At 40.3% G+C, this 17,890-nt stretch overlaps 1 protein-coding gene across 1 annotated transcript in view; it reads right to left on the bottom strand.

Moving 5' to 3' along the window:
* Positions 1 to 2,075: 2,075 nt before the first annotated feature.
* The window catches only part of PER2 (period circadian regulator 2), a 34,705-nt gene continuing 18,890 nt past the window's right edge, over positions 2,076 to 17,890 (bottom strand). Inside the window, exons 9-22 of the mRNA XM_035133535.2 lie at positions 16,212 to 16,318; positions 15,419 to 15,572; positions 13,388 to 13,493; positions 12,495 to 12,629; positions 12,192 to 12,294; positions 11,757 to 11,913; positions 11,544 to 11,662; positions 10,862 to 11,065; positions 10,383 to 10,643; positions 8,825 to 9,672; positions 7,793 to 7,979; positions 7,504 to 7,693; positions 6,363 to 6,513; positions 2,076 to 6,041 (exon numbers count right to left, since the gene is read on the bottom strand). Coding sequence (XP_034989426.2) covers positions 5,931 to 6,041; positions 6,363 to 6,513; positions 7,504 to 7,693; positions 7,793 to 7,979; positions 8,825 to 9,672; positions 10,383 to 10,643; positions 10,862 to 11,065; positions 11,544 to 11,662; positions 11,757 to 11,913; positions 12,192 to 12,294; positions 12,495 to 12,629; positions 13,388 to 13,493; positions 15,419 to 15,572; positions 16,212 to 16,318 — 2,833 coding nt within the window. The 3' untranslated portion in view covers positions 2,076 to 5,930. The remainder of the gene's footprint in view (positions 6,042 to 6,362; positions 6,514 to 7,503; positions 7,694 to 7,792; positions 7,980 to 8,824; positions 9,673 to 10,382; positions 10,644 to 10,861; positions 11,066 to 11,543; positions 11,663 to 11,756; positions 11,914 to 12,191; positions 12,295 to 12,494; positions 12,630 to 13,387; positions 13,494 to 15,418; positions 15,573 to 16,211; positions 16,319 to 17,890) is intronic.

Genomic DNA, 17,890 nt, shown 5'->3' with positions numbered 1-17,890 from the left:
TTTTTCTGGGGGTACGCATACCCCTAAACATTTTGTGAATCTTTGTAGTTTTGTCCATTTACTGTATTTATTTTTTTCAACTTGAACTATAAAATGGTGATTTTCTTGAGTCAAAATGAGAGTACCCCTAAACAATGTTTTTATAGGAAAAAAAGCACAGGTTAGATGGCATGATTTTATTTCTTATACAAATAAAGGCACACAGTTGCTAAGTATCACTAGCATGTGCAAGTGTTTGGTAGTGTCAAAGTTATTAATCTTGCCAACTGGATAAAGGAAAGAGATCCACGCATATTCATGATGCTGAATCCCAAAGCTACACCTATCTCTCTTAAGAGAGGCTTCATGCAGATATTAAGCAGCATTCATAATAATATTGAGCCCTGTGGAACCCCATATAATTCCCATAGACATGGACATTCTGACATTCTAATACACATTGCCTCTACGTTAACCAGTCTGTGAATTACGGTATATAGGGACAAACCTACTGGAGTGCTTTCCCAGAGACACCTAGAGGTTGAAGGTGGAGCAGAAGAATATTATGGCATTCAGAATCAAAAACCATTGTAAGGTCTAACAAAATTGCAAGGCCTAACCAAATCAGCAAAGAAATGATCATTTTTCAGCCTCCAGATTAGGGCTGGCTTGCCCAGCTTCCGCCACTTGAAGCAAAATGGGACGTGCTGCTCACCCCACTTGCAGAAATATAGCAAAAACATTGCATGCTCCAAGATATCTTACAAAATTGGTGCTGGTGCTGCTTTTCAGCTGGCAGATGAGGCAGTGGGCCACCTTTGAGACTTTTGTCACCCGAGGCAGCTGCTTCATCCTGCCTGCTGTGCTCTGTGCCTGCTCTAGATTCAAGTAACCCACCAGGTAGTTCCACAGCCAGAGTGGAAGCCAGATGGATCCTTTCAAATAAAATTTGTTATTCAGGAATGTCTGGAGTTGCTCAGGCCGTCAGTCAGAAATGAGAACACACCAGTGAAAATTTGATACGATATTCCTTGTCCCAAACTGGCATTTTCAGAAACAAACAAGCCTTTTCTCTACGGCTGATGGAAACAGTCTCCATCATAGATACTGACAATTTTGGCCCATAATTTAGCTGCAGTTAGTGGAGTTTAGCCAATCTGCATGTTGTGGCTTTTACCACACCCCAACATCCTGTCAATATCCTTGAGGAACAGCAGATCTCAAGAAACTAAATACTTGAGGCAAACTGCTGTTTCCAACACTAAATACTGCAATGCAGACTATACTAGTAGACAAACAACTTACTGGATAGACTACTCAGGGGTGGCCAACTCCCAAGAGACTGCAATCTACTCACAGAGTTAAAAACTGGCAGTGATCTACCCCCTTTTGGGGGGGTTGGGTCAAAGTTGTTGAGTTTTTTCAGGGAGGAGGTAAAATGTTGAGCTTTTTTTAGGGGAGCCCACAGTTGTTCAGCTTCTTTGGGGGGAGCCAACAATGATCCAACGCAGACGTACAGTGATCTACTACATGAGTACCAGGGAATGACAGGAAGCCAGAATAACATGATCAAGTGATTCAACAGAGGTGATAGGAGTTGGTCTTTTAGCTAATTTAGTTAATCCATTAGATTATAAGAATAGCAAAACCAGCACATCTGCTGTAATGTTTTCCAGCTAACTGATACTTTCAGAATTCAGACTCATGAAAATACAGTGCAACTACAAAATTGTATGAAAAATGGAATCCTGTATCTGTAAAATATGGTACAGTACTCACCAAAATTCCAAACAGATTTTAGGGATATCTAAATGTGTTGGCAGAGTGACACCTAGAGGCCACTAAAAAGTTTTTTTTTTTATTTTCGAAAAAATATTTTTTATTAAATATTTTCTTGGTTTACAAAAAGTACATGCCTTGTCTCTTTTTTTAGATTATACAGTCTCTCTTACAAATCAGTTACATTTGTTGTGAGACGTTAGTGTTGAGTTCAGTATAACGTTGGGGAAGAAGAGGGGGGAGAGGTGGGGAGGCATATTGTTTTATATAATGTACATGTGGGGTTTTGTGCCACTAAAATGTTTTGTCAGTTTCAGAGATTACAAGCACACTATTGGTTAAATTTGGCAATGTATTTTGGATTGTATCCAGCTAAATTATACCCATAGCAGACCCAAAGAAATTAATGGACCTAAGTCAGCCAAGTTCATTAATTTCAATTGCTGTACTCTCTGTATGACTATCATTGGCTACAAGCCTGTGTAAGTTCCATCTATAAAGATTGACTATCAAAATAATTTATTACAATGTAGGACAAGGATGTGGAATCTATGGTTCTCCAGATGTTGCTGGCCTACAACTTCCATTATCACTGGCTACTGGTGATGGGAGTCCAACAACATCTGGAAGACCACAGGTTCCTATAAAATGGTTGACAGGCTAAAGAGTTATACCAATACCCATCTGGAAGACAAGAATGACAATTATTCAAAATTCTGGCAAGTATTTCATTTTAAGCATTGGCATTTGGATGCAGATATTTCTCATATCAAGTCTTCACTGTAGAACAGTTTAACCAGACAAAGTAATTATGGAAAGACTACAGTTAAAAATAAAAATTCTTTATTTACCAATTTTCTACAAAGCACGTAGTAAAAATAAGTCACATGACAAAAAACCAATATTGCACAGTAGACAGAAAACATTGTTTGAAGATGGAAAAGCCACACATTAATGAAGTTCTCTCATAGTGACCAAGTATTTGTAAGCTAAAATAATCTACAACAAATCCGGTTTCAGGGAGGCTTGCAATTTTAAAAAAATATAGGAAAATATTTTAGTACTATTCCTGTAAATAAAATAGTTTTTAAAATGATGTAGATATCTTTATGAAACCACCCATTAAAGGGTTTAACAACTTTTCTCCCCGGCATCTCAAAATCGTCGTGAAAATGACCACACATACATGCTGCAGATGTCTACAAAAATAAATTTGCACCCATAAGTCCTGTACTAAATACTAAACCACACTTGTCACACCAGTCAGCTTCAGAGAGGAATTGGCAGGTGTGGTGAACTCCCACCCCCAGCGCTTTAAAACATACCCTCAATGCCATTTCACGAGGCTGCTTTTGAAGCTCTCAGAGTAGTTTCATCCATGCAGTGGGTGGCTGCTATAAAAGAAGAAAGTCACAAGCCCAAGGTTCTGTGGAGTGTGGAATTAATCATATGACTCTCTGAATTTTGACACTTTTAAGCACTGAGAGTTTTCCATGTGATTTAAAAATTACATGTAAAGCCTGTGCATAAGTGACTGTAGAATCAGAATTTAAGTACATGCCATTAGATAAAGCTTCATTTCCTCAAAATGGCCCTCCTCGTGTTATGCTAAAAACGACCAATTTAAGTGCAACAGGATATGCACAACATGTTGATGTGTGAGCAGCATTAAAAAGTTCAATTACCTAGTTTATGATGAAGAAAAACTACATCAGGCAGGGTTCATAGCTACATGCACGAAATGCCACGAGTTGCTCTGAGAGAAGGTTGCAGATAAAGCAAGTATTATTTACCTCTTTCCCGAAATACAAAAATTAGAAGGCACCAGAGCAACAGAAGCAAACTGAAAATCAAGATACTGTACTTGGGGTATCCCGTGATGAAATCTGCTTGTACAAAGGGACTTATGGTTTCTTTCCCCTCTGTAATCACTTCCAATATACTCCCGAGTGTTCCCCAACCCTCTTGAGCAGTTTCTGGGGGTACTCAAGGGTAGGAGAAGCCCTGCTAATGCTGCGTTGGATTTCACCCTTATTTTATACAACTCACAATTAAGTTCTGCAATTTATTGGTTCAGATAAAGTTGATTGCTAGCCAATTGCAGAAGGCAGACTCATATTCAAAAACACCTACAAGCTTCTGACTTATCAGGAAAGCTTGGAAACAGCCACCATCACCACAGCAGCCACCCAGGAATAAATTAACCCATGATTATCCTGAGACGACTTCTCTTTGCTAAAGCATACGTTACAATATGCTGTCGGACTGTATCTTTGGCTCAGAGGCCAGATCTTGTCCGACAGTTCTTACGTGTTGGTATCAAGCACGGCATGACAAGTTTCTTGGACATATTGATTAGTATGCATATGTACATTTATGTCTATTTTATTTCACTTTTTAAATTTTTACACCACCCTTCATCCAAAGATTATAGGGCTGTTCCCAACATAAAAATGAGAACACAAATTACACATTAAAAGAAAAACAAACCAATACCCCCCCAATACATTTAAAAGGCCATAGAATGTTAATCAGCCCAAGGCCTGGACGTTGAGAAATGTTTTCGCCTGGTGCTTAAATATATGTAATGAAGGTGCTATGCCAAACTCCCTGGGAACTACTGCAGAAAAGGCCCATTCTTGTGTTGTCGCCCTCCAAACCTCTTATGGAGGGAGCACATGAAGAAGGATCTCAGATGATAAATGGAGGGTCTGGGTCAGTGCAAATGGGGTGAGGCAGTCCTAGTTAAATAAAAGTTATTTTTATCCCGTGACTAACTCCTGAAATCAGCTCTGCTATTCAGCAACAAACAGCATTTTCTATACAGTACTAACACTTCAATCTTCGGAAGTTAACTTTAGGGGCACAAATAACAAAAACGATAAATCTAAAAAAGCTTGAAAATTAACAGAATGCAGTTACGGATATCAGGTGTACATTAAGGCTCCAATTACAGATGGCTTTCTAATATAATTTTATACCATTCTCCACACCACAAGAGGCCACAATGTTAATGATATATAGTAGTATAGTTAAAGTGACTACTAGGTCAGTGGAGAGGAAATTGCCTGTAATTCAGCAGGTAAAAGAGTGCCAGTTGTTTGAGAAGGCAAAGAGGAGGGGCAATTAAAAGCTGAAATGTGTTCTGGTCATGTTGACCCAAGCTTCCTCAGTAGCAGACTCCTTCCTCTTATTTCAATACTGTAACTCAACATTCTATATGCAATCATTGCAACCCCCAGATTATTCTTCATTATGAAAATATTATAATGCCAGCTAAATCAGTCTTATGATTAGTTTCTCCCGTTTGGGAAGATAGCTCCTTGGTGCAGAATTCAAGGGGTAATTTTGTTTTTTGGATACTAGCAATTTTTTGTATGCTTCTCTGCAAGACTGTTTCTGAACTGACAATTACTGTTGGCTGATAAAATATGGGAATTTGTGGGAACAAACATCAATTAAAACATTTAACAAATAAGTCACTGATGCATATTTCAAGAATAATTTATTATAATTTTGGATCATAGATTATTGAAAAATAGGATAGGAATGGTTAGACACTGGCGCAGGGTGGGCGGGCCGCCAGGGATTTTTCATGCATACAACTTTTTTTAAAGAAGCTAAACAAATTACTGGATATCTTAGAAAGGTGAAATTACTTACTGTTGTTAAAAGCAACTCAAATATCAGAATACTGATGGGATTGGGTAAAGTCAGGTTTGGGAAACAGGCATAATTCTATCCACTAACCTGAAATTCATTCAAAATATTCCATACTAGAAAATATGCCATATATTTCAAAATTATGTGTCACTGAAAAAAAAGCAGTCTGAAAGTAATTTTTAGGATGGCACAATATTTTGTGAAATTCTTTGCTGTATCCATTCAGGCTCTGAGTATATCCTCCATAGTTTTAAATAATGAATATTATACTTCTTCAGCAGTGACTGGTTGAGGTATGCAGCCTCTCAAAGTGATTAATCACAAATGACTTTTTTCTAGAACAAAAAATCCATTTGCTTTATATAAAATTAGATCCATTTCACAAGAAACAAACTTAAAAACCCTGAAGATCTAATGATGTACTGCAATAGTTATAAAGCAGATCATGTTCGAAACGGATCTTCATGGATTAAACATTTTCACTGTTGACTTGGTTCAGGGTAGTCGAGCTATTCCCCCCCAATGGCTTCATTCATTTCATTAAGCTCCATTTTATGGATTTCTTCTTCATCTTGTGCATAAAATCTGCTGTTTACATTTTCTTCACAATAAATACACTCCTTCCAAAAAAAGAAAAGAAAAAAAGTAACTCATACGGTATTTCTTCCCTCAGTGGTATCTTGTAGTTTGACCTGTTACTAGAAATACACAACAGCATGAATTTCAAAAGCGTCTCCCATACTATGTCTGAAATCTTGTGCACACAAACCTGGGAGTAAGCCCAGTTAAAATACCATGTGACTTGATTATGCAAAAACATGGTTAGGGTTACACTGCAAAAATGGTTCTGAATGCTCCAACTCTGTGATTTGAGTACTCTTAAGTCTCAGATAGAAGTTAATGCTTTTATACTGAAAGAAGAAATAACCATTGAAACATACCGAATTAGTAACAGCCCCCGGTAGTCCACCCTTCTGAATCCATGGGTGTACTTCAAGTAGCTCTCTCGTTTGCTCCTCAGTAAATTTTGGCTGGAACTTCTGCATTTGTTTCAGTTTCAGTTTGTCGTCTTCTAAAACAGTTTCTAAGTTTCTGAAGTAAAATATACAAACAAACCCCTTTCAGGTCTTCAACTACCCGAACATGCAGACTTTATAAATAGTTGATTACTCTGGAGCTCAGGCTTCCTGCCATTGCAGGTATTATGCCAAGCACCCAAATGCCAATTTCCATTTTGTCTGAGAAGGTAAATTAAGTTGAGGGAACTAGGAGATCATCTTTAGCACATTTGCTAAGGCCACATCTACACTAGACATTTAAAGCACTATTATACCACTTAAACAGTTGTAGCTTCCCCAAAAGAATCCTGGGAGCTGTAGTTTGTTAAGACTGCTGAGAGTTGTTAGTTGACCCCTATTTCCATTAGAGAGCTATAGTTTCCAGAGTAGTTTAACAACCAACCCCTCTTCCCAGGGACTTCTGTCAATTGTGGCTCCTGAGTCTCTCCTAAACAACTCTCAGGACCCTAAACTGTACAAAGTCAGCCCCTACATTCATGTAACACAGATTCTGCATGTTTTGACCATTGGAAGACTGTTATATGCCAAGGCATAGGGAAGTATACGTAAATCAACAAAGCAAGGATATCCTTCAAAAAACAAAAAAAATGATTGTCAGCTATGTTGGGTGAATGGAGTTGATTATCAAGAATTAACACAGCTTACAATTGCTGAGTATGTAAAAAGAGAATTGAATATTTCAGGTGTTGGTGTGGACTACTTCATGTTATAAAAATACTTCAAGAAAAGGATGGTTATGAATGGAATATATATATATGAAACATTACTGGCATTTGAAATTTACACTAACTCACTTCATTGTAAAGAGAATGGTTTTCCTATTTTATTATATATCTGTATATTATCTTTTACTTGTTATTTAAGTTTGGTTAAATTGGAGGAAAGAGGCAACAGAAAGAAGTTCTAAGAAATGAAATCTTTTAGAGATATTTCTAGTATACATCTACTTGAAGTGGCAGTTCACAGTGAAAGCTGCTTCAAGTTTGAACTAATGTTGAATTACCGGGAGGGAATCTGGTAAGTCATCATAACAGTGTCATCTGTATTTGCCATCAACCGCCAGATGGGATCCTGGAGGACATATTTAATGAACTGCTCATTTACTTCCAGTTCTGATCGCTTTGTTTTCGGATTGTTTTCTGATGAGTCAATGCTCCCAAAATATTTGCTGGTATGACTTGTTTCACTATTTCCTTCAGAAACAAGAAGAAAAAATATGTGCTTTTAATTATGGAGAACAGATTTTTCATTGAAATAGCCTCATGATTTCTTAACTGTGCACATGATGTTACCTGTTCCACTGCCTGACATGCCACATCCATTTGAAACTGAGCCTAAGGACTCAGCAGCTGCTGAAACACCACTTCCTGACAAAGCAGAGAGAGTGCCTGAACTTGCATCTTCCTGGAGTAAAATATCAAGTAAATCACTAGATATAGAGAAGGCATCACTATTTTGAACTTCCATTGGCGATCCAACCTGAACAATGAAAGAACAAAACCACAAAAAACAAACTGTCAATTCAAAAGGTATTTTTTGTTGTTCATAACTCTCCAGTTCCTAATCTAAGATTATGCAACAAGATGATGATGATGTCTTACATTTGGATACCACCCTATATCCGCAGATCACAGGATAAAACAAGAGCTTGAGATTCATTTATAGTTGGCTGTTTTATTATGGTTTGTTGTTTATTAGTGTTTTTTTAAAAGCTTTAAATGATTTCACATTATATATTTTTGTCTGTACTGTAAAATGCCCAATATTTTCTTTACATTGGGCGACACATAAATTTAATAAATCTAATAGTGGCGCTGTGGTTAAACCACTGAGCTTAGGGCTTGCTGATCAGAAGGTCGGCGGTTCGAATCCCTGTGATGGGGTGAGCTCCCGTTGCTCGGTCCCAGCTCCTGCCAACCTAGCAGTTCGAAAGCACATCAAAGTGCAAGTAGATAAATAGGGACCGCTACAGCGGGAAGGTAAACGGCGTTTCCGTGCGCTGCTCTGGTTTGCCAGAAGCGGCTTTGTCATGCTGGCCACATGACCTGGAAGCTATACGCCGGCTCCCTCGGCCAATAATGCGAGATGAGCGCGCAACCCCAGAGTCGGTCACGACTGGACCTAATGGTCAGGGGTCCCTTTACCCTTTACCTAATATTAACTAGTACAAATCTTCCCAAGGAACATGCAAAATTTGAAATTGTTTTAAAATGGAATTGTTTAAAAATTGAGCTTATTGAAAGAGCTCTCCATGTGCATAATTAGATAAAAATGTTGTTTCCCCCCAGACAGATATTTTCCAGGAAGTTACAGACAATGCTTACAGGGGAAGATGCTTTTCTGTTGCAGTCATCTGAGCTCATGGGTTTGCTTGTCGCCCCTCCATCAGTTACAGTTCCATGGCTTCCTAGTGTACCAGCAGCACCACTTTCAGCCACTTTTTTGGGCATTTCTTCTAATTGCAGAAGGTTCAACTGTAGAGGAGAACTGCACCTGGACTGGAACAATGGTGGTGAGGCTTGACCTTGTGGGCCAGGAGACTGTGGAGTGCATGAACGGGATTGCTCATTTCGAGATTCTACAACAGCGGTCTTTTCACTCCCTGCCAGTGGATTATAATGGAACAGTTGAGGTGGGAATGTGTTCGAGGCAGTGAATGGAGGCTGTGCTGTAAACACTGCTTGGGAAGAGAAAGAAGGCTGAGCAGGAAAGCTAGGTGGATCAGGATAAAGTGCTTGAGGAATCCCATTGTTCACTGGAGGATACATGTAGTTGGGGAGTACAAGTGCTACCACTGGAGTCATCAGAGGGTTGGGAAACTGTGATAATGGCAAATGACAGGGATTTCCCGAGTCCTGCGATTCACTGAAAGCAGAAAGAGGCGCTTCAGGACCTGGTGGCACAGTTCCTGTTGGTGGAAAAACTGCAAGTGGGTATGTAGACATAGCTGTAGGAAAAGGCATTCCTGGATAACTTGCTTGAGAAGTATCTGATGGAGACCAGGCTGTGCTATTTGGGACAAGCCGGGGAAACCTGCGTGGAGGTTTGGTACCAGAGGTTGTGCTGTCTGAAGAATTGTGTAGCTTCTGTCGTTTTGGCTTAGATTTCCTGTTCTTCCCATTTTTCTTCCAAGACTGATCTACTCCAGAGCCATGTCGTGGTCCATGAACACCTGGAGAGAAAGGCAGAAAATCTATTCAACAATGCATCTAACATTTTTAAAGGGTGACATCAGGACTCAAGCACATCTTTGGACCCAAAAGCTATTTCCTGTAAATTCTAGATACATGGAAACTGGCTACTGCTTATAAGTAGACAAGAGACACTGTGCACATTTAGAGAGACATTCTTTTCTTCACAGTTACCAGGGCTGAACTGGTATTTAAATGAGGTTCTAGTTCTAAGCTGTGGGGAGCCCCAACTCAAATCATGTCACTTCCACCATCTCATTAATCCTCTGTGTTCCACATGTTATGGCAAACCTCTAATCTAGAAGAACAGCACAATCCTATGCATGCTTGCTCAGAAGTAAGCCTCACTGTACCCAGTGAGCCTTGTTCCCCAACATGTATGTTTAGGAAAGAAATCATGTTCATTCTTTTGCACACAGTAGCAAATCATGTGCTCTTTAAGTCATGGAAAAGGGGAAAAGTAAGCATCACTGACAATGTGAGTTTAATCCCACATCCACCTGCTTAATACTTCTAAGGTTGCATATTGAGTTTCTGGAGCAACTGATTGTCAGCCAACTACAATTTGGTTTGATAGTAAAACTGAACTAAGCACCCTGAACTGCCTATGCACATTTGCAACATGTCTAACTGACAATGGGTTTCTTTCATTCAGATGGTGATATGAGGCTATAAACAAAGAGAGCCGTACCACGGTTACCAGGATGTCCTTTGTGTCTTTCTTGAAAGTAGTAACTGCAATTATATTGAAAAATATGGAACCTTTTGATTTCTTTACATTTGGTCAGAAAGCTCTGCTCTTCTTTTTGTGTATGCACTGCAAGGACTTCCTTTGTAAGCCCCAATTTCTTAAATGACTCTTTTTCTTGATTCTTTTGAGTAGTAGTAGATTGTGGAGCAATAAGCTGACTCTCCATGGGTTCTGTTCCACTGGGACCATCTTCGATTATTTCTAAAAACAAACGAACAAACGAACATTTAGGGGAAACAAAGTGAAATGCTGATCTCATTTTCATCTGATCAGAATTTGTTCTTCCAAATTCCCAAATGTGTTCTTCCAAATCTGTATTCCCATGGTTCACTTCTACATAAAGGAGAGCACACAGTCATTCTTAAATCTGATTTATAAAAGTCTACATTCCTCTCAGAAACTGTAAAGCAGTACTGTACCTAATTCAGGCTGTGTTTTTTTGTCTCCAACATGAACTATGGTGCTGCTGTAGCTGCACTGACTGGTTAAAGATACAACACTCTCTGGCTTGCCAGGCAAAGTTAAAGAAGTTAAGTGAGCACCAACAACAGCAGAAGCATTCGATTTCTCAGCTATCTCCAACTCCACAGGGCCTATGTGGGATTTTGACAGCACACTTTCTTCTAAAATACCAACATATAACAACACAGAGATACACGCACACAAAGAAAAGAACAAGAAGCGTATAAATGTAAGTTTCTCAAGACAAAATAAATATGACGGCAAGTGAAGCATACAGCTCAGGTCTAACTAAATTGCTTTGAGGAGTCAAACACAGTTCCCACCCCTACTTAACATGACAAGTGATACTGACAAGTTTTTATACAGTGCATTATTAGTGGAAGCAGTGGAGGCTGGTCTGTTAGGCAAATGGGGCACTCCTCCACCAACCTCAGTCTGCCCTCAGCCAGCCCCCACCTGCCTGTCTTCTTACTTGTTTACAACCAGTCAGGGAATGACTGTGCCTGTCATTGGCTCTGGTGCCACCTGCTGTTGGTCTCATGCCTTCCACCCCATCAGTCACCAGCCACCACTGAGTGGGACTTACTTATGAAAAAACATGCATAGGATTGCATTACAAATTCGGTTAACAGTAAATACCTGTGGGTGTTTTAATGTCATGCCTTTTCTCTCTAAGCATATCAGAATTCAGTGAAGCAGCGTTTGAGGAAGGCTGTGATTTCTTCACTGCATCACCTGCACTGCAGCTTTCCAAATATCTACAAGTCAAAGCAAAAAACCCTTGGTTAAAAACACACACCCTGATCTTCTTAAAATATAGCCATTGCTTTACTGGAGTGGAATGTTGTTCACCTGATAACACTGTCTAAACAGCTGATCTGCTGATAGGAATAAACAGGTTGTTCTCCCCAAGCCAGTTCTTCTGCAGCCAAGCTCCTCTGACAAGCCATTCCAACACCATCATTTTCTGCTGGCTGAGTAGCACTTTCCATATGGTCACTGGATTTCTCTGTGCAACACAAAAATCCCAAGAATGTTTATATATGGACCTTTCAAAAGCCAGGGAGCTGCTGCTGAACACACTCCTGGGAACATAGGTGGGGGGCTTTAAGTATGAGCATGTGAGAGTTTCCAGTCTACAGCAAAGCTGTTTGTGCAAAATGACAACTACAAACAGGGATGGGTTGTGTGCACTTGACCACACACTGTAGGCAAGGTATTCTTGGTTAAAGCTAAACTATTGGAGTTATTCCGAAATTTGATTTCAGATTAACTTGGCTATCATACCTGCATATTTTTTCTCACTTTCAAGCTTCGATCTGGAATTGACGAAGACGTGCTCTTTATTTTTGGCCTCACGTCCATTGTTACATATACCTTGAGAAGACTTCTGGAGTGAAGATTTAAAACAAACAAACGAGTTACTGAAAAAGCTTACAGTAAGCCATACACGGTAATCGCTGATTGGGGTGAATGAAGAAGGTATTAGACTTCAGTGGCTCATGTTTTTAACAGATCTGTTAGAAAAAAAACCCAGGGTCAATTTCCCATTAGACTGAAACTATTAAGATAAGATAATGAAAATCTTACAGGCTTGGGTATCCGCTGGGTATCTTCATTATTGTTCCCATTGCTGTCACTGGATGAAGCCACACTCATTAGGTGCTCATGTGATCCATTGCTTCCCAAACTTCCATAGCCACTAGAGCCACTGTTATGTACAGGCTAAATATAAATACATATACACACACATTTTCAACAGAAAAGCAAATGACTAGCTGGAGTCTATATACATGCAAATATTCTGCATACTGTAACTAGTAAGAATCAACCAAGCAATCAAGCAGTTCAAGAATCAATCAAGGTATCAAGCAAGTCGAGTAGTTTTCCCTAATATTAAAGAAATAATTTTAGAATTGCACCTAGAATCATCTTCACAGACACAACCTCCTGTATAGGCAGACAATGATTGCAGGGATATATTTTCATGATAAAACAGGATAAGGCAACATTCTAGTTAAGAGAATGAATGTCATTTTGCAAATCACCCGCAGCATAGGTGGCATGGCACACCTGGGAAAATGCAAGTACTATTCGCATGTCCATGCTCCAGAACAGAAATGGGGCAAAGATTGAGTCAGCATACTCATAAAACCCGTTGTTCTAGTTTATGGTGATGTATTCCCACTAATTTCAAGGTGAGCAGTCCAGTTTAGTATCGCCTGAGCCTTCTTGTCCATAAACCTACAGTCAACAGAACTGCTGCAGTGGCTGAAGTAATGAGAAATTTCTTAAATAATTGAGAAAGGAAGCCCAATGTTAATTTCTAGGTCAGAATTCTAAGAGCAAGTATCTAAATACTTTGTAAGCCTACATTACTTTGGGACAAAAAGTTATGAACATTTTACCTTATAACAGTCTTCTATAGGAGACCCCAGAAGTTTAGGTAAATTTAGATTTAAAAGACAGTAAGCATAGTGTACCTGTAATAATAACCGATATATTTCCTCTGTAATTTCTTGGATGCTAGGGTGAAGGATTTTTTCTTCTGCGCACTGAGGTGTAAACACATCTTCGTTCAAGGGACCACTGTAAAAATCATTGATAACATCTGGAATATGACAACTGCATTCATTTCAGTTATATCAGCCCTTGTTTTTCTATTGCATCTACAAACTTTTAAACTAATAAAATATTCAGGCTTACTCACTCCAAACATGACTTCTTCATTCTGAAGTAATTCTTGACAAGATTGGAAAGATCTGCAGCACTTACAAGTTTCTTGTTAAAAACATTTACTTTATAGCACATATTTAAAAGAGCAATTTGAATTTTTTCATGTACCCTCCCCCCTCAACAAATCTATGTTCAGAAATATGGTTGCAAATAGATTCCATTTTTTTATGTTTGAACTTTCCATGCTCTACACATTTGACAAAAGTCTCCATAATTACCAGTACTAAATACACAGAAGCAAAAACACCAGAACTATCCCAAATGTAGTCAGATATTATCCAATTAGCCATAATGTATAGCAATTATTATCATATGAATGTTCTACATTGAATGGAGGTGGTTCTTGCTACTACTAATATGAAAGCCTGCAACTGTTAGTAGAAAGGTTTTCCAAAAGTTGTGAAATATCCACATCATAGGGGCACCCAGCAAAAACATCCCCGCACCGGCACGCTTCGGCTCCGGGTGACGGGGCCGAAGTGCGCCGATGCAGGGGTGTTTCGGCGGCTGCCTTCCCCTTGGCTTGGGGAAGGCAGCCAGTGAAAACGTCACCGCACCGGTGCGCTTCGGCTCCGGGTGACGGGGCCGAAGTGCGACGATGCAGGGGTGTTCCGCCGCCCCCCGCAAAAGCAGGCTTGCTAGCTGCCGTTCCAACGGCGCCTAGCCTAGCCTAGCAAGCCCGTCCAGGTGAGGGGGTGGGCGGCGGCGGGAGCAGCGCCCACTCCCTCACCTGGACGGGCTTGCTAGGCGCCATTGGAACGGCGGCTAGCAAGCCTGCTTTTGCAGGGGGGGCGGCGAAACACCCCCGCATTGGCGCACTTCGGCCCCGTCACCCGGAGCCGAAGCGCGCGGGTGTGGGGACGTTTTCGCTGGCTGCCTTCCCCATCCTCCGCTCCCTCCCCACTGCCCAAGGATCTGATGAGGCTGGAGAAGCCTTGTCCCATCCCCGCCTTGTCGGGCGGTGGGGGGGGGGGGAAGCGGAGGATCCGAAAAGCCCCCGCCGCGGACTGGCTTGGCGGCGGCGGGAAGAATCCACTTCTCCCCCCCTTCTTCCCGCGCTACAGCCTTTGTGTTCCGCTGGTCTCTGCCGGTTGCCCCTCACCGGCAGAGACCAGCGGAACACAAAGGGGAACGAGCTGCAGCACAGGAAGAAGGCAAAGGAAGATCAGCTGAGAGGCAGTGACAGCTGTCAGCGCCTCTCAGCTGATCTTCCTTTGCCTTCTTCCTGTGCTGCAGCTCGTTCCCCTTTCGCTAGAGGAATGCCCTGTAGGTTTTGTGATCAGAGGTTTTTATGGCCACGCTTCGCAAGACGAAGCGCCGGCCATAGAAAACCTCGTCTTGCGAGGCAACCTCCGATCGCAAAACCTATTCGTATAGCAGAAAATTCATCTGACAGGGCATTCGTCTAGCGAGGCGCCACTGTAGCAGATGAGCCCATCCACCTCAGTTCAGGACTGCACTTGGAGTGGGGGGAAGGGTTAAAGTGCTCCTTATATCTGCCAGTGTCCTGATCCAGAATGGGCACTCCACACCTGTTATTTACTTTTTAAAAGCCATTCCCATAATTTCTGGTTATATAATGGAATCTCAGTTTCCAAAGATGTGTAGATCAGCTCTTAAAGGATTTTTGGGGGTGGGTAGCATTTCCAATAGGTTGTTGCTACTCAGGTAGTTGTGGAAATCAGGTTTCCACATTATTCTTTTCAGTATTTAACAGATCAATCTCAAATAATTCATGACACAATAACTTTCATTTTTATTAGCACTTAATTACTTACGTTCTAACTTTGTGTCTTCCAATTATAAAAGAAATCTTTCGACTCCAGGGATTGATGAAACTGGACCAGCTAGTATCCAGAGTTATGTATTCACCATTTCTGGTGCAGAACCTGATTGGTGAATAATCAAATGGCTGTCCACCGCACTGAAGAACTAACGAAAAAAATTGATTCAAATTTCAGCTTTATTGTAGAAATATTTACAATTTCTCATTTTAAATGATCCATGTATTTGTAATTCCCAAGATTTCACATTGAAAGGTTTAAATAAAGGTATCAAAATTAAATGTGCTTGAGACTGAACTGAAGACTACTGAAAATTCACAGCTAAGCATTACTCTATTTTAAAATGCTTCCCTGATTATTAATCTTATCTATTTCTGAGTGGGGTGGAGGAATTTGTGGTGGTCTTAACATCAACATGGAATCAAATGGGGCTGTGGGTATATAAGAGTCAGTGAATAATGTGAAAACACCAAATGTTATAAAAGTTTCAGAACTAAGCAGATGTAGACCTGGATGGGAGACCCATGTACAACCTAAAACAATAACAAATTTCAGAACAAAAACAAACAAAAAATATGGGTGCACTAATGACATATTATGCCTAATTTAATATGATCTAGCTCATGATACTTGAGTCTACAATTAACAGTTTGTGTATGTTTTTATGATCTAATAATCAGAAGAGCAATGAACTGATTAAAAGTTACCAAAAACTATATGAGGATCCCTTATTCTTTATTGCCCCCAACCTTCATGAAAAACACACTATGCAAAAGGAGTCACCTACTTTTTTTGTGAATTCCTATCATTAAAGGTCTGTCACTTGGATGAAGATGCACTAAGACAGGAGTTCCAATTAAGTCCTGAGGCAAGTATCCCAACAAAGGCACCGCTCTAACAACAACAAAAGGTTAAATAATCATGAAGCAAAATACATTTAAACACAGCCTTAAGTTCATTTACAGACTTTGTTGAAATAAAATCAGAATAAATGTTTGGACTTGTATCAGGTTTAGTTCTGCAAACCAATACGTGGAACCTAAATATTATTAGATTCAGGTAGGTAGCTGTGTTGGTCGGACATAGTCGAAATAAAAATCAAAAAATTGTCCAGTAGCACCTTATACACCAGGGGTGGCCAACTCCCAAGAGACTGCGATCGATCTACTTACAGAGTTAAAAACTTGCTGTGATCTACCCCCTTTTTTGGGGTTCAGGTCAAAGTTGTTGAGCTTTTTTGGGGAGGAGGAAGGCCCATTTTAAGGCATTCAGATCAAAAGTTGTTGTTGAGCTTTTTTAGGGAGAAGGAAAGTGCCATTTTTGGGAGGTGCAGGACAAAAAAAATTGAGCTTTTTTTTTAGGGGAGCCAAAGTTGTTGAGCTTCTTTGGGGGGAGCCAGTGATCTGCCATTGATCTACCACAGGCATCCAGTGATCTACTGGTAGATCACGATCTACCTGTTGGACGTGCCTGTTATACACCAACTAAGTTTGTTCTGGTATAAGCTTTTGTGTGCATGCACACTTCTTCAGATACAGATAAATATTATTGTGTAATATTTACGACACTCTTTTCTGTGCTAATTTTCAGGACGTAAGAGGCAATTATGAAGCATGCAACCTCCAAAAAGTCTAGTAACTCTAGCTGTTGTGGTCACCTGCGATAAACCAAAGTGGTTTGCCAGGTGGGGCAGAACTACTACATTGGCTTCATGGCAGGAGAGTCTCTCTTGCTTATCGGGGGGAAGGCGAGATGGCAGGGATGCCTAAAACAAAGCAAGATTCTAGGGGACTTATAGTGCAGACAAAAATATACTATACAAAACAGAAGCAGCTCACTGGGTGGGGTGGAGTCAGTATGCCAACTTCCTGGCAGGTGGGTTGCAGCTGCTTATCAGTAGCGGGTGAGGTGGTGGGGAGGTGGGCATGGTGAAAATGCACCACCAGGAGCGCCATATTGACTATACCAGTAGATTTACACCACACCAACCTTTTCCCTGCCTCACCTTTCTCCCTCCTGGTAAGCAAGAGTGACCCACCTACTGGGAAGATGGTGTAGTAGCTCTGTCCTACCCAGCAAGCTGCTATAGTGTCCATCTTCCCCCTTTTCCTACATAGAACAAGGTATCAAAATAAGATTAAGTTATGCAATTTTAGTATGAGTAAATAAAGAAAATAAAATAAAGGAGTTAAGAGGTCATCCTAGAAATGTATCCCATCACTGTTTTGAAGAACATTTCAAGAAAATGGGCAACAGAAAGACCTCTCCTGTCCATAATGCAATAAGGGTCAAACATGGATCAAATTCACAACTAGATTCACCAAGGTTTTGTTTTGTTTTTTTAAAAAATTAATATCCTCATTATTTAAACAACTGCAAAGGTATCCCACCAAGGACATTTCACCATAGTCACACATCAATATTTCCTACCTATTTTTGCATTTTAGTCAATACTACAGCGAAATA

Source organism: Zootoca vivipara, chromosome 5 (assembly GCF_963506605.1).
Source record: "Zootoca vivipara chromosome 5, rZooViv1.1, whole genome shotgun sequence".
In the NCBI taxonomy this organism is placed as follows: domain Eukaryota; kingdom Metazoa; phylum Chordata; class Lepidosauria; order Squamata; family Lacertidae; genus Zootoca; species Zootoca vivipara.
Note: the sequence above shows the minus strand (reverse complement) of the source record. Positions and strands in the feature narration are given on the sequence as shown.